The sequence below is a fragment of the Primulina tabacum genome, chromosome 7, assembly GCF_025594145.1.
Source record: "Primulina tabacum isolate GXHZ01 chromosome 7, ASM2559414v2, whole genome shotgun sequence".
Classification (NCBI taxonomy): domain Eukaryota; kingdom Viridiplantae; phylum Streptophyta; class Magnoliopsida; order Lamiales; family Gesneriaceae; genus Primulina; species Primulina tabacum.
Window position 1 is genome coordinate 36,522,779 of NC_134556.1, and position 13,234 is coordinate 36,536,012.

Sequence of the window (13,234 nt, forward strand, 5' to 3'; positions counted from 1 at the left end):
TTCTAGCATAGAACATCTCAAATTCGAAAAAAAAAACAAAGCTTTCATCGGAAAACTTGATCCGCGGTTTTGCGTAACAAAATCGACTATGTCCGAACGTATATTTATTCCTCTAATTCTACAATGCATTAGTGAAAAATAAAGTATTTCTCTCCAAAGTTAACTTTTAGTTTTTTTTTTTTTTTTTTTAAAAAAAATTTGAGTTCATTATTGTATCTAAACCTATAACTATCTATAGTTCTGCCATGTATATATGTTCATTCCATAGTGCAGGAGAATATAAATATGCTCCCATCTTCTCCCTCCAATAATATGAGAATAAATATAATATAAAATAATATTATTAGATCATGAAAAAAGTGTTACTAGCAAAAGTCCAAATAAAATGAAATGATTCTCTTATGTATTAAGAAAACATAGCCAAAAAGATGGTCCCATCTTGTGTCATAAAAAAGGGCTGCTTCTTGTGCAATAGTAGAATTTTTGGTTGCTTCGTGAATTATCATGGCATAAAAGGAGGATCGTCTTTTGGTGGTTGGGCACCACTACCACTTTAATTCCACACCAAGTAATCCATTTTTTTCAAAGAATTGAGCAAATCGACCGCAAGCCTAGCAATTTTCGGTGGCTAATTTCAATTTTAGGCAAAAATAAAATGTCCGAAATTAGACTAAAATATAAGTTTATGTCTAAGACTGCAAATTTAAACATAACACGACTAAAATCAGAAAAAATACAAATTATGAGATCGAAAAAATATAATTTTCTCTATTATATAATCTTTATCTCTTCTATAAATTTCAATATATAAGTAGTGCTGCAAACGAACCAAACTGAGTCGAATATGATGAAAATTCAAAAGTTTGAATTAATCATATTCGAGTTCAAAATCCGAAACTTTTAAAACTTTTGTCTTGAATTTGGTTCGGATTGGAAAACTTGTTTTTTAAAAAAAAAAATAGATTTGAAAACCTTCAGATGATTTTTTTATAAGTAATGATAATTAAACATTTGAATTTAGATAATATTGAAAAGGAGAGTTGACTCACAAATAAGGGTGTTAATTCGGATGTGTTGGGTGGGTTGGATCGAGTTGAGTAATAGGGTCGGATCGAGCATTAATACCATTCAAATTATTCAACCCGAAAACTCTCAACCCGAACTCGAAATCGAATCAACCCGATCAATCCGATTTTTAATTTTTTAAAAGAAAATCAAATAAAATTCAAAAAATTAATTTAAACACATAATAACAAAATCTTTATTATATATGATTTAAATTTGAAAATATAATTGTAGAAAAATAAAGTATATATATAAATCAAATAAACAATTATTTTAAAAATAAAAAATATTCAAAATAAATATTAAATTATGAAAATTTATGATTTAAATATACAATAAATAATTTTTCAGACATAAAATATATAAAAATGTAGGCAATATTTATTAATTATATTTTTTAAAAAAATTAACATTGTTGGGTCAACCCGAACCCAACCCAACCCGATCATTTTTTTCGAATCAACTATCAAATCCAACTCGATCTGACCCAAACCCGAAAACAACGAATATTTGAACACCCATACTGCCATACACACAAATATTTGAACAATTTTATAAATTTTGAAAATATAAATTTGGAACACGTAATCGGAGAGTAGCAAAGCGGTTTGTGGGTACCACATGGTTAAAAGCCATAGCTCTATCAGCTGACGCAAGACGGCCCAATAGGCAAATGTCAAATTAATATTAAATATTATTTAACTTTAATTTGAACGAACCCACGATTCATCAATTTTTGAGAAATGCGCGTCCGAGATATCGGATCGTGTAATTGATGCAACACCAGATGAAAAAAGTTCTTTGGATGAATGTTTTTCCGCTTAGTGATGAAATTTGCTGAGCAATGGGATGCGGAAATTCGACTAATGTGAAACAATTTGGTTCATTTTGATAAGCAACACAGGAATGAATGAATGAATGCCTTGTATATATATTTTTTCCCTGAAGTGTTTCATAAACTCCTCTGTATTCTTGGATTATGTTGTAAATTGCACATACAAAATTTAAAAAGAAAACATGCAGTGATTCTTTTTATTTACTTTACTCTATTCATTGCCACTCCTTTCTTGTTTTATGTTACATTTTTTTTTTTTGTATCTGTGTACACTACAAAACCAGTATACTCTACCAATCAAGCCTAAACAGTTACAAGGAGGAGTTCGCTGCTGATTTCATCAAGCAATCCGTTCAGCATGTACTTCTCCACATCCTTTACGACATCTTCCTTTTCAGGGAACATGTCCATCATTTTGTTCCATTCGAAATCCCATGTGCTGTTCATGTCAGGTTCCTCATTATGTATGTCTTTGTTGAGCATGTTACATAGGTAGCCTGCTACATCAGCTTCGCCGGCCCGACTCCGGCCATATAACTTTAGAACTTCTAAATCTCTGCACAGTATCTTGACCAAATCATCCAAGGACCTTGGCGTAGTACGCTTTACGGTAGTGTTCGTGTAGGGGTGATGTGTGACTTGATACCGCCTTGCCTTTCTGTTCATGACTTCATATACACAGTCCAATACGAGCCTCTTGTTCGTTACTTCATCACTTGGATCCCCAGCATGAAGAAAGCTGAAAGGTATGTTGAGCTTGAAAAGTGCCTCTGCGGCATTAAGGAACAGCTGACTTTTTATTAGTATCTCCTTGAGATCCTTTTCATCTTCTGTCAGCTGCTCTTGTCTCCATGATTCTGAAAACTGTTTGTCATTAGGTTGGGAAAGATCTTTTATGTCCGTGCTTTCTTTAACGTCGGCTGGAAAGTTATGGCAACAATAAATCAAGAATACTAATCGAGCCTGCTTTGCAGGAAAATAGAGTTTAGAGTAACAGGATCCTTGAGAAGAACTGGAAACTAATACAATATACTTACCAAGGCTTTGATCGTACTGTTTGATTGCTTGTTCATCTCTAAAAGTATTGAGCTGTTCCACTTTGTGCTGATCATTGAACACCTTTTGGGACTTTGAAGCCAAACCATCATTCTGCAAAAGTACCAATAAAACCTGGGTAAGCATTTTAGAATGGTGAGATATAATTTCATTCCAATAAAGTTATTCTTTGGCTCACAGTGCCACTCATCAGAGTTAATGTGTTCTCTTTTTGGCAGTCCTCTTCCCCCAAACAGCTTAGTGCTGTCATCTGATCAGCTTCTTTTGGTAACTTCCATAACTGATTTGATGGCTCTGTTTTCATTTCTGATTGTCCATGCATCATAGTGTCTACTTTTCCTTCTCTGACCTGGGCACCCATTTGTTTCTCCGATTTCTCTTTGCTGCTGCTTTTGTTTTGCAGGTGTTGTTTCAAATCTTGCAACAAGTTAGCTGACTTTTTCATCGACCTTGGCAATCCATTGACGTTGTCATTCCGTTTAGTCATTACTTCTATCTTCTGAGGGTTTTTACTTTTCTGAAGTTTCTTAGAGTTGCCCTTCTTTTGTGTGGCTGATGCAGCAATAGGCTTTTCCTGTGTGCACATTGGGGTGCTATTACTTGCCTGTGCCTTATCACATTTTGGTTCGCTTGAAGATAAATAGTGGCTTTGGTCTTCTTTCTTGATCACTTCCTGATTGGCAGCACTGTTGTTATTTTCAACTATGGGAGGATCATTCTGATACGTGTTGTTTGGCGGATCTTTCGAGGAAACCTTTTCAGCAAGTCTCGCCGATATCCCATTATGACGTGATTGCTTCTTATGCATTTTTGCTGAACCTTGGTTGGTTTTCGATGAGGTTATGGATTCCTCTTCACACCCCTTGTATTTCTTGGCTATTAAATTTTGTTCGATAAATGAATGCTCTTTTTGCACTTCCTGATGCTTGTCTTTTGAAGTTTCAGGTTTTTTAGACTCAGGTGCTTGAAATGATGTACGTTTGTCCTGGGGATTTCGTAGATTGCTTGGGAGATCCTTCTTTACATCCATCTTTTCCAGGTGATTTGATCTTGCAATGAACTCTATAGTTTCTCCTGTTATGTCATCATCTTTGAAGAATATGCCATTTTGTTGTGCTTTCTGATGCGGCTTGTTATCCAAGAGAAGAACATTGCTTTCCCTCGTCCCTGAAATCTTCCTTTCTTCTTTCTCTGAAAAATTTTGGTTTTGCTCTTTATCCTGGTAAGTTTGAAATCCGGATACTTTGTTTGATTGAATTGTGTGGTTTTCTTGCTTGTTTATCACATTGGTTCCTAGTTTTACAGCTGACACAGCATCCGATCCAACTGTCAGTGTTGTCGAAATTTTCTGATATCTCACCGAAGTTTTCAATTTGGAGTTTCCATCTGAGGTTTCTTGACTCTTTCCAGCCTTAAGATTAAACTTCATATCCCTGATCTGTACCGAGTTGTTCGTCAGTGGTGAAGTCTTGTCGGTTCGGAGGACTGAGCCATTCTTGCAGTCTCCATTGAATGGATCAGGCAACTTTGGGTTTCTGCTCGAAACTTTCCTGTCCTTTTCATTTCTTTCCTTGGGTTTTATGCTTAATTCTTTTTGTGCACATGTGGGGTTGTCCTGCTGTAGAAGTTCTTCGAGTCCCATAAGTTTCGCGACCACGTTTGAAATTCTTCCTTTTTCTTGTGCAGGGTGTGGAGAACTTGAATGAATTCTTTGCTTCACCTGCGTAGAATGGCTATTAAAATCTGGGACACAGCTAACAGATCTTTTGTGAGGAACCATTTTGGAATCGCAGACGGGTCTTTTAGCAGCCTCATCCAGATATGAGAATGCCAATAGATGCAGCTGAGTCTCATTTTTGGTTGCTCTTTGGGCAGAAGGAGAATTTCTGGTTGGCTTATCAAAGGAGAACTTTGGTCTATCCAGTTGCTTTTGTTTTGCTGTTATATCCGAATTGTCTTGATCCTCGTCATCTTCCTCAAGTAACCTTATACGGTTCTTTTTCTGATTCCCATTTGTGTATTTTGAAGCTTCTTGCAAGTTTACTAAAATTCTTAACGACTCTTCCAAATTAATGGCGCCTTTCAGTAGTTCCTTCCCAATTTTAATCGAGTTTCCGTCGAAGTCAAGGCCATCCGAGCAAGCTCTTAAAATCTGGTTTATATTTTGCACTCCTTTAGCTATTTCGCTGATATGAACGTGAGAGACAGTAGGAAACTGATATGTTGAATAGCTATTCTTACTGAAACCGGTTATACCCATCTTCCCACTTTCCGTTGATCCCTGAGAGAATCGATGGAAAAAATTCACCAGTGGATTGCTGCTAGAAGTGCCAATCTTACTTAGCTTTCCACCATTCTCAAAGGCGAAAGCTATGGCCATCGAAAGATCTTTCACTTGTTTTGAGTTCTTGCCTCCATTGTAGAGAACAATCTGATTGGAGGATTCTGCAGTGCTGATTGCTTTGGTGTATCCAGCGGACCTTCTAGTCGAGTTCCCGGTTCTTGAACTATCCTGCAGAACGTGGGGAATGCCAAGTAGATGAGTCAGTTTATTCACTTCCGGACAACTTTCATTTACAGCGAAAATAAAAAAGTTCGTGCTACAGTATAATCAAAACTTACATATCCATTTATTTGTCTATCACCTCTATAAGTTTGGCCAGGATTTCCTTGCGTTTCTGCTGATTCAGAGACAATAGACTTGAATTTAGAATAAATACAAGAGAAACTTGAGAATTGAAGCGCTTGTTTGCCATTTGCTAGCACCAACCTGGGCCTTGTATTTGTCTCTATTAGCCATATTCTTTGTGATACAAATTAGAGTTATGTTGTCAGGTGAGCGTTGGTTCATTATTGGGGGCTTTTCGAATAATGAATCAGCATAGTTTCAAAGCTCCTTAATATTTGGAGAAATCCAGTAAACTTGTAAAAATGTAAAAACTAAGATAAATGGAGATTAAATAAGTTAATAGTGAATATCGTATTTATGAAATTATCACATATTTATGGATATATAATTTCACAAATATATATTAAGAGGGATGAATAAAAGTCTATACGATAAGAAGATTTATGTATATAAAATTCAAAAGTTTGCCTAGCAATGATCATGATTTGGCATGTCAAGAAGACTAGGATTTCAAGAGAAGATCAAGATTCGAGAAAATCAAGAAGCAAATCTTGAGTGATATGATTTGAAATCTCCATAGGAAGAATTCGGAAATTTAAAGCATAAATTAAGTTGCACTGCATAACAAAATATCTGCTAGATATTGGAAATTAGAATTTAATGCCCAGTAGGAGGAGATTTTCATTGTATTGATGTCCATGTTGGAGACAACACCCGTCTAAGTGTTGATTGAAAAATCGTTTTGTTGCTCCAAATTTCAGCTATATAGATTTGCATTCTGGTGATTTGATTATTTTTGTTGGTGATAGTTAAGATGCAATTTACTTCATTGACTTGTCAAAATAATTAGTTTTTGTTTCTTCACTAGTTTTGATTTTATAAACTCAATTTATTTTCTAGCGATTAATTTGCTTTGAGACATGTCATAAATGTGTTCAGTTGTGTATAATTATTTATGTGTTATTTTTAATTAAGTTAATTATTTGTGTGTTATATTATTCCGACATGTTACAACATCACTTGCATATCAGAAACACAATTCTTACTTCTATGTTAAACAAAATTCTCTCGGGAACCATTTGAACGTAATTGTGCTATAGTTGCTAATAAAGCGAAAAGAGATGTCAAAAATTCTCATGGATTTTTTGGCTTCAGTTAGATGAAATCCTGTCCAGAATACTTGTTTCCTTTTCAACTTCCTGAATGGATGCATGAGTTCATATGAATGCTGCCTTCCAGTTAAATGCTAAATTACAGAATATGCTTGTTTGAAACAGATGGCGAAAAATTTCACGCAAGGCACATAATCTGCCACAACTTACCTCTAGGCGTTTGTCTTGGGCGTGGCTTTGAATTTTGAGTGGCGGCCATCCTTTCCTTCCTCACACGAAGATCGTGGAGCAGCTTCTGGGCAAGATCTGATTTTGCTGCCATGTTTCTTATTTACACCTAGCTCGGAAATTTCGGAAAAAATTTCAGGTAAATCCGATTACGTCGATCAACTTGCAAAGAAACTCAACTAAATTTGGAGAACAGCTCGAGCATATGATATAGGGAATATATGCTTTGATTGTGTTGGAGGTTTATTCTTGACACTTAGGTGGGAAGGTTCTGTCAGTGTTGGGTGAGATGGATTGTTAGGGAAGGCAATCGAAATGGAGGTTGATGTGTACATTCCACACACATACACACATTAGATCATTTTCATGTATTTTTTTTTAATAAAAAAATCTGTTTCACGTTTACAGATTAACCATGTGACGGTATTTAGGAGTGGAAAGATTTTAGCTGAGAGTGGTGGGGGGCTGATTGGGTCTGGGTAAAACTTGAAAGCATTGCTTTAATTGCACTCCAAGCATGACCAAAGGGTGAGCTTTCAAGGCTTAGCAATAAAGCTTTCTTGTTCACAAACTCCACTGTCCATCCACACCTCGTTCTCTACTGTTCAATGAAACTGGAAGGATTCCACACTTTTGACAGTAAACATCTTCATTTGAATGCTTTATATTTATTTTTAAGGGACAAAAAAAAAAAAAAACGTACCCACTGTGTGTTTTGTTTTTAAAGTATCGCTGATAGAGCGTCATTTTGGTGGCTCAGGCAATGCAATTATCTTGTTTAATTTTTTGGGTGTTCTACCGTGAAACTAAGATAATAACAGCGCTTTAATTTGAATAGGAAGTAACGGACCATGTGAGGTGTAAAAATTATATTTATTGTGCTAACTGGCAACTTTAACTGCCTTTAATGGAGAAGTGTATGGGTTAATAATTGTCAATTTAAAAGTTTGACGAAAACTTGTGAAACGGTCACACGAGTCGTATTTAGTGAGACATATCTCTTATTTGGGTCATCCATGAAAAAATATTACTTTTTATTATGAATATCGATAGGGTTGACACGTCTCACAGATAAAGATTCTTGAGACCGTCTTACGAGAGACCTACTCGTGGAGGGCAAAAATTTGTGTGAGACGGTCTCACGGGTCGTATTTTTTGAGACATATATCTTATTTGTGTCATCCATGAAAAAGTATTACTTTTTATGGTAAGAGTATTACTTTTTATTGTAAATATCCCGTCTTACAGATAAAGATTCGTGAGATCGTCTCACAAGAGATCCACTCATTGTGGAGATAATCATTATAATTTATTAAATTGCCAAAAGCTCCTTTTTCATATTTTTATTAATCGAACATTAATAATATGAACAAGTAATTTTGGTGAAGTTTTTATGTTTGTCTCTTTATGATTTTGGTTATCTATATTGTCAACGTCTCTTATATTTCAACATTTTGCAATAATAATAATTTTTTCATGAAAATATTAATATGACCGTACGTATGTTGATGTCGGGAAAAAAAATCACGAAAAAAATAATTAAAAATTGAATTTAACAATATAAAGACATAGAAAAAAATAAAGATTGGTCGCCCTGTTTTAAATTGCGTTGATTTTCTATATTTTTAAAAAATGATTGTAATTGGGCATATTATATTATTATATTTTAAGACCAGTGCGTTACCAATTGAGCTGGTCCAAAATACAAAGCTATGGTCTTGAAAATTGATTAAGAGCACTCAGACAGTGGACGAGGACGAGTGACGTACTCATCTGACAACTTTTTTTATTATTATTATTTCTAGAAAATCTGGTCGTTCTTGAGTTGTAATGAATTTTCAAAAACTATTTAAAATTAAAAAATTGTAAAAAAAAGTCTAAAATTAATAATAAATTATAATAAATAAATAAAAGTTATAAAAATAAATTAATTTGTATATATTTGGAGTTCACATGAAAATGCATAGTGAAATTAGTATACTTTTTAATAAGGTGTAAATTTTTATTATGTTTGTTATTTTTTAAATTATGTGTAGTTTTTTATTTTGTTTTAAATTTTAATTATTTGTAATTGTAATTTCTATAATTATTTATAGTTTTTTTAGAAATAAAAATGTTATTTAATGAGAAAAAAATTTATATTTAAATATTTTCTTCAACCTCAACTCACCACTAAAAGAACATAGGAATAAACATATTGATACAAAATCAACTTCATCTCACTCTTAAACATGCTCTAACCCGAATCCACTTAGAATCAAAATTGAAACATGATTCATTTAATTATACCAAATCAATTGTTTATCCTAAGCATGGTTAAAACATATTGAATAAATTTTTAAATAATCCGAATTCGGTCCGGTTTAATCTGAAAACAATATAATTTATTTCAGTTTGAATCAAACTAAACATTAATAGTTAATCAGATTGTCTTGCTTCAAAATGGATTCAAAACCATTTTAATACGGTATCGAAATTGGTCCATTACCATTTTCATTAAACTATATCAAAAATTACGTACACTACATATATTACATAATTAATAAATAATATAAGAATTGACTTGAAACTTATATATAATTTCTTAAGAAAAATTGTTTTTTTCTAAAAAAAAATTATTTCAATTTGGTCTCAATCCGGTACAAACTGAGTTAGATTTGATTTCAGTTTTGGAACGTGTTACTCTCTCAATTCTGATATTCCCGAACCAAATCAATCTTAAGTAATACAAAATCGATTCGATTTCATCGATAGACAAATTCAGAACCGGTTTAAACCGATCCAATAATATGCCTATTTTTATCGTTGGTTCATAATGAATTTCACGAAAGCAAGAGGGCTGAACTGATAATTGTGAAAGTTTTGTTTGAGAGTCAAATCAAGACTAATAATCCAGTAATGCTCATATTTATTCCAAGTTTCAGCCCCGTAAAACACTCGCATCCAGAAATTTCCTTCCACTGGGATCTAATCCCAGCCGTCAATTACTCTACATAACGTATCCACACCGTTTAAACATCTCATTCATAGCCGTTCGATCATCTGATCCCCTCAATAAATAATGCCCTGCCTTGCAATCTTTTCTATCGCCGCCTCACTCTGAAGCCCTCGTCGCTAATAGGCTTCTTTTTTTTTTCCCTCAGATCTTCGCTTCTTTGATTCTCTCTTGTAAAAATTTCTTCCATATTCCGTCAGATCGTGCGACGATCTACGTTTCGATAATAGATTTGAGTTTTTTTGGTTTGGCTTGCCGAATGATTTTCTACGATTTTATACGTTTCACGGACCTTTCTCTGGGTTCCGTTGTTGATTTCGATCGATGGGTTCGGAAAATTTTTCGAGGAGTTCGACCGCTCGATGAAGGTAGTTTGTGGATCTGCTTGTCGTTTCTGTACTCTTTGATGGCGGTATTTCAAGGCTGTTTTGTATGTGTTAATATCTTTTCACCCTATGCAGAGATGATCTATGAATCAATTGATGAATTATTATGCTTCTGAGGCCGTTTTTCATCGGAGTCGCGTGTCCTCGACTTCCGGTGAGTTTTCAATTCCGATTTTATCGATTTCGGATTGTATGAATCTTATTTTTATTATGATGCCAAGATTATGTTTGGTTTTTTACGTGTTTTGATTTTTAACTTAGATCCTGAGTTGATTATGTTCGACGACAAGGTGTTTCGAAAGGAAATTCTCTAACCGGTTTCGGACTTTACTCCCGTCTCAGAAACAATTGATGCGTGGAGGATTTATCCAGTGGAATAGAGATTACTATACGTAGAGATCTCCACGGTTTGGATGCGATTAACAAATAACTGTGTTTAACTGCATGTTATTTCTTCAATAGCATCATTGAGTTCTTTGTTGTGAAAGAACGGTAGGAAATAGTAGTGTAAAAAGAGAGAGAGAAAAGAGTGGTTTATGTGTTACTTGAAAGCTGAGGTGATCGTTTGTCGATGTTGACCTTTGCCATGATGGGTGCGCTCGCATGGCAGGTCGCTAATTCAATAAAAAAAGTTCTTTTGTTTTGGAGGGGAGATGGTACGGGAGATTGCCCGACTCTCCTCTCTCGTGTGCGTTGTCTTGTTTCCCTTTTTCTGTCTTTTTTTTCCCTTTGCTTTTGTTTCCTTCCATGGCGCACATCCAGCAATCTATCACCGCAGGCTAGTCTTGAACGTGTTACTGATTACAGCAACTAATCAAACACTATTTCAATCCATATGATACCAACTGATTCTCAATATTAGAGATGAAAGAAGTAAGCAAGCCAACAAGGATTCTGTCATCCAAAGCATCAACGAATTCAAAGGTATAAACCAGGTTTCTTTCGTATCTTGTTGGACATACCACTCGGAACGCTTTTACGTCAAAAATTTTCACAATAATTTATCTAATAAATAAATTTATGATTATTGGATTTTCAGAAATAAAACTTGTATCTTTGTATATAAACTTACTATTATCAATGTTGTGAGATTCGGCAATCATCATCATCATCTTGCAGTAGAAAGTTTTATGTATACGACTTTGGTTGTGAAATTGGAATTGAGGTTTTCAAGCTGCACTCCTGGGGGGTGAATGGTAATCATCTCGTACAAAATGTTATGGTACACTTTCTGCATACGGTAATCATGGCGACAGTGTTTGATAGCCGAAGTTCTGATGTTCGATCCATAATTAATTGTCCTATAATTTTCAGTAATATACATTACTAAAACGTTTACTATCATGACGTCATCAAACGAATTATTATGTCAAAAAGTTCTTCGAATTTCTTGTTTACATCATGAAGTTATATTTGCCTCGGTAACTCTCAATTATGCTGATGAAATTTTTGTTGCAATAAAAGCTGTCGAGATATGTTGTAAAGTTGAATGAATACGAGGAGAAGCTTGTTTTAAATTTTTCGGAGGCTGTCTTTTCAATTGTAATAGATCAAGGATAATGAGACTTCCTGGAGGCGTATGTCAGTTGTGGTAGATCAAGGATCATGGCTCTGGCTCGCAGACTGCTGGAGCCTGTGGTGCGCTTGTGCAAATGTAACGTGTTGCTGTTACCGGAAGCTTTATGGGGTGGTTGGAAGATCTGTATTACATTTGCATCTTTGCTGTGATTCAATCTTGAATCTTTGATCTTGAATCTTTTGCTGCATCTGTTTCTTGCTGTTGCCTGCAAACATTGAGCTTCTACAAATATTTGGTGAATATTCATATTCATTTGCTTGTTGATTAAAGAACATGTTTCGTCTGTTGAATCTTGTGGAGATGTCCCACAGTATTTACATGTGATGCAGATAACTGTGGCCAGACTCTCTGAGGAAGCCGTCAAGACTTTTCGATTGGATTTTGGTAACCACATTTTCTATTGTGAGTTAACTGTGTTTGCCTCTATTATGGCATAGCCTTCGTAATTTATGTTTTTTCGTGTCCGGTGAATGGTGCAATAATCGTAGTGAGGTCTTTGTAGTTGAAACATACATTTTGACAAGATGATTCAGTTCAATTTACATGGACGAGCATTTGAACTATCTTTGTAGTTAATTTTTCATAGCATGAGATGTATCATTTGGGCTGGCTATCACTGATCAGACTAAGTTGCCAGAAAATTTGCAGTAGTTGGAACAAGAGCAAGACGGCAGTCTCAAAGACAAACACAGTAGGATGTTTGCTGCAAAAAAAATGGCATTTGTATTACACTGTTTGTATCTGGAGTTGAATATTGTGATCGTGGCCGACTCTGGCTGAGTGCTGGTTGGGATTTTCAAACATGGTCTGTTTTTAATCTCGCTTTTACCCTCTTTTTTCCGTTGAGATTGTACCAGCTGAATAAATCCTACGAAAATAGTTTGGTTTAATTATTCTGTATATGGGTTGAGTTATTAATAGAGGTTTATTTTTTTGTCCTGCTTGTTCTAATAGTTAATAATCATGTTTGTATGTATCCATAAGCTCAAATACGGGAGAAAAAGGTTCAAATCGCTGCGAGTCTAGCATGCGATAGTGACGTCGTTTGTCCGAGTCCGGCTGGATTCCTTCTTGAGTTTGAGTTTACCAGATGTTGATTAAGTTTTAACAAACACCTGTTCCTGAGGTCAAAAAACATTCTAATGCCCGTTTTTGTTTTTTCACTTTTCAAATTTAATTTTTATTTTCTAATACTATGATCTCCGAATTTTTTTTTTAAAATTACTTTTCAACATTATGTATAGTATAATTTCAATTTTAATAATGTATATTTTAATTTTTGACGATTTTAGTCATATTATTCATGAGAAGTGTTGGAACATACACATCAACAACATGTTGGAGCCAGG

General features: G+C 34.6%; 1 protein-coding gene and 1 long non-coding RNA gene across 8 annotated transcripts; one reads left to right on the top strand and one right to left on the bottom strand.

Moving 5' to 3' along the window:
* Positions 1–1,819: 1,819 nt before the first annotated feature.
* LOC142551583 (uncharacterized) lies at positions 1,820–7,259 on the bottom strand. Of its 4 annotated transcripts, none has more exons than XM_075660893.1 (5): positions 6,908–7,259; positions 5,579–5,637; positions 3,135–5,468; positions 2,938–3,049; positions 1,820–2,757 (listed from the first exon to the last, which is right to left on the bottom strand). In XM_075660893.1, the coding sequence occupies exons 1-5, from the start codon at positions 7,017–7,019 to the stop codon at positions 2,204–2,206; spliced, it is 3,171 nt and encodes a 1,056-aa protein (XP_075517008.1). In that variant the 5' UTR covers positions 7,020–7,259; the 3' UTR covers positions 1,820–2,203. The 4 variants fall into 4 exon arrangements, with proteins under 4 accessions (XP_075517008.1, XP_075517007.1, XP_075517006.1 ...); XM_075660892.1 differs by having other exon boundaries at positions 1,821–2,820; positions 5,579–5,634; XM_075660891.1 differs by having other exon boundaries at positions 1,821–2,820.
* Positions 7,260–9,997: 2,738 nt separating this feature from the next.
* On the top strand, positions 9,998–12,823 carry LOC142551585 (uncharacterized). 4 transcript variants are annotated; one of them, XR_012821589.1, is made up of 5 exons: positions 9,998–10,288; positions 10,382–10,460; positions 10,568–12,120; positions 12,215–12,287; positions 12,523–12,823. It is a non-coding gene; the product is annotated as an uncharacterized LOC142551585 (long non-coding RNA). The 4 variants fall into 4 exon arrangements; XR_012821588.1 differs by having other exon boundaries at positions 12,215–12,269; XR_012821590.1 differs by having other exon boundaries at positions 12,215–12,269; positions 12,534–12,823.
* Positions 12,824–13,234: the final 411 nt, after the last annotated feature.

Coding starts and splice junctions, on each gene's coding strand:
- LOC142551583 (XM_075660891.1), bottom strand. CDS start 7,019: ATGGCAGCAAAATCAGATCTTGCCCAGAAGCTGCTCCACGATCTTCGT. Junction 5,638..6,907: donor CCCAAGACAAACGCCTAGAG/GTAAGTTGTGGC, acceptor TCTCTGAATCAG/CAGAAACGCAAGGAAATCCT. Junction 5,469..5,578: donor ATAGACAAATAAATGGATAT/GTAAGTTTTGAT, acceptor CACGTTCTGCAG/GATAGTTCAAGAACCGGGAA.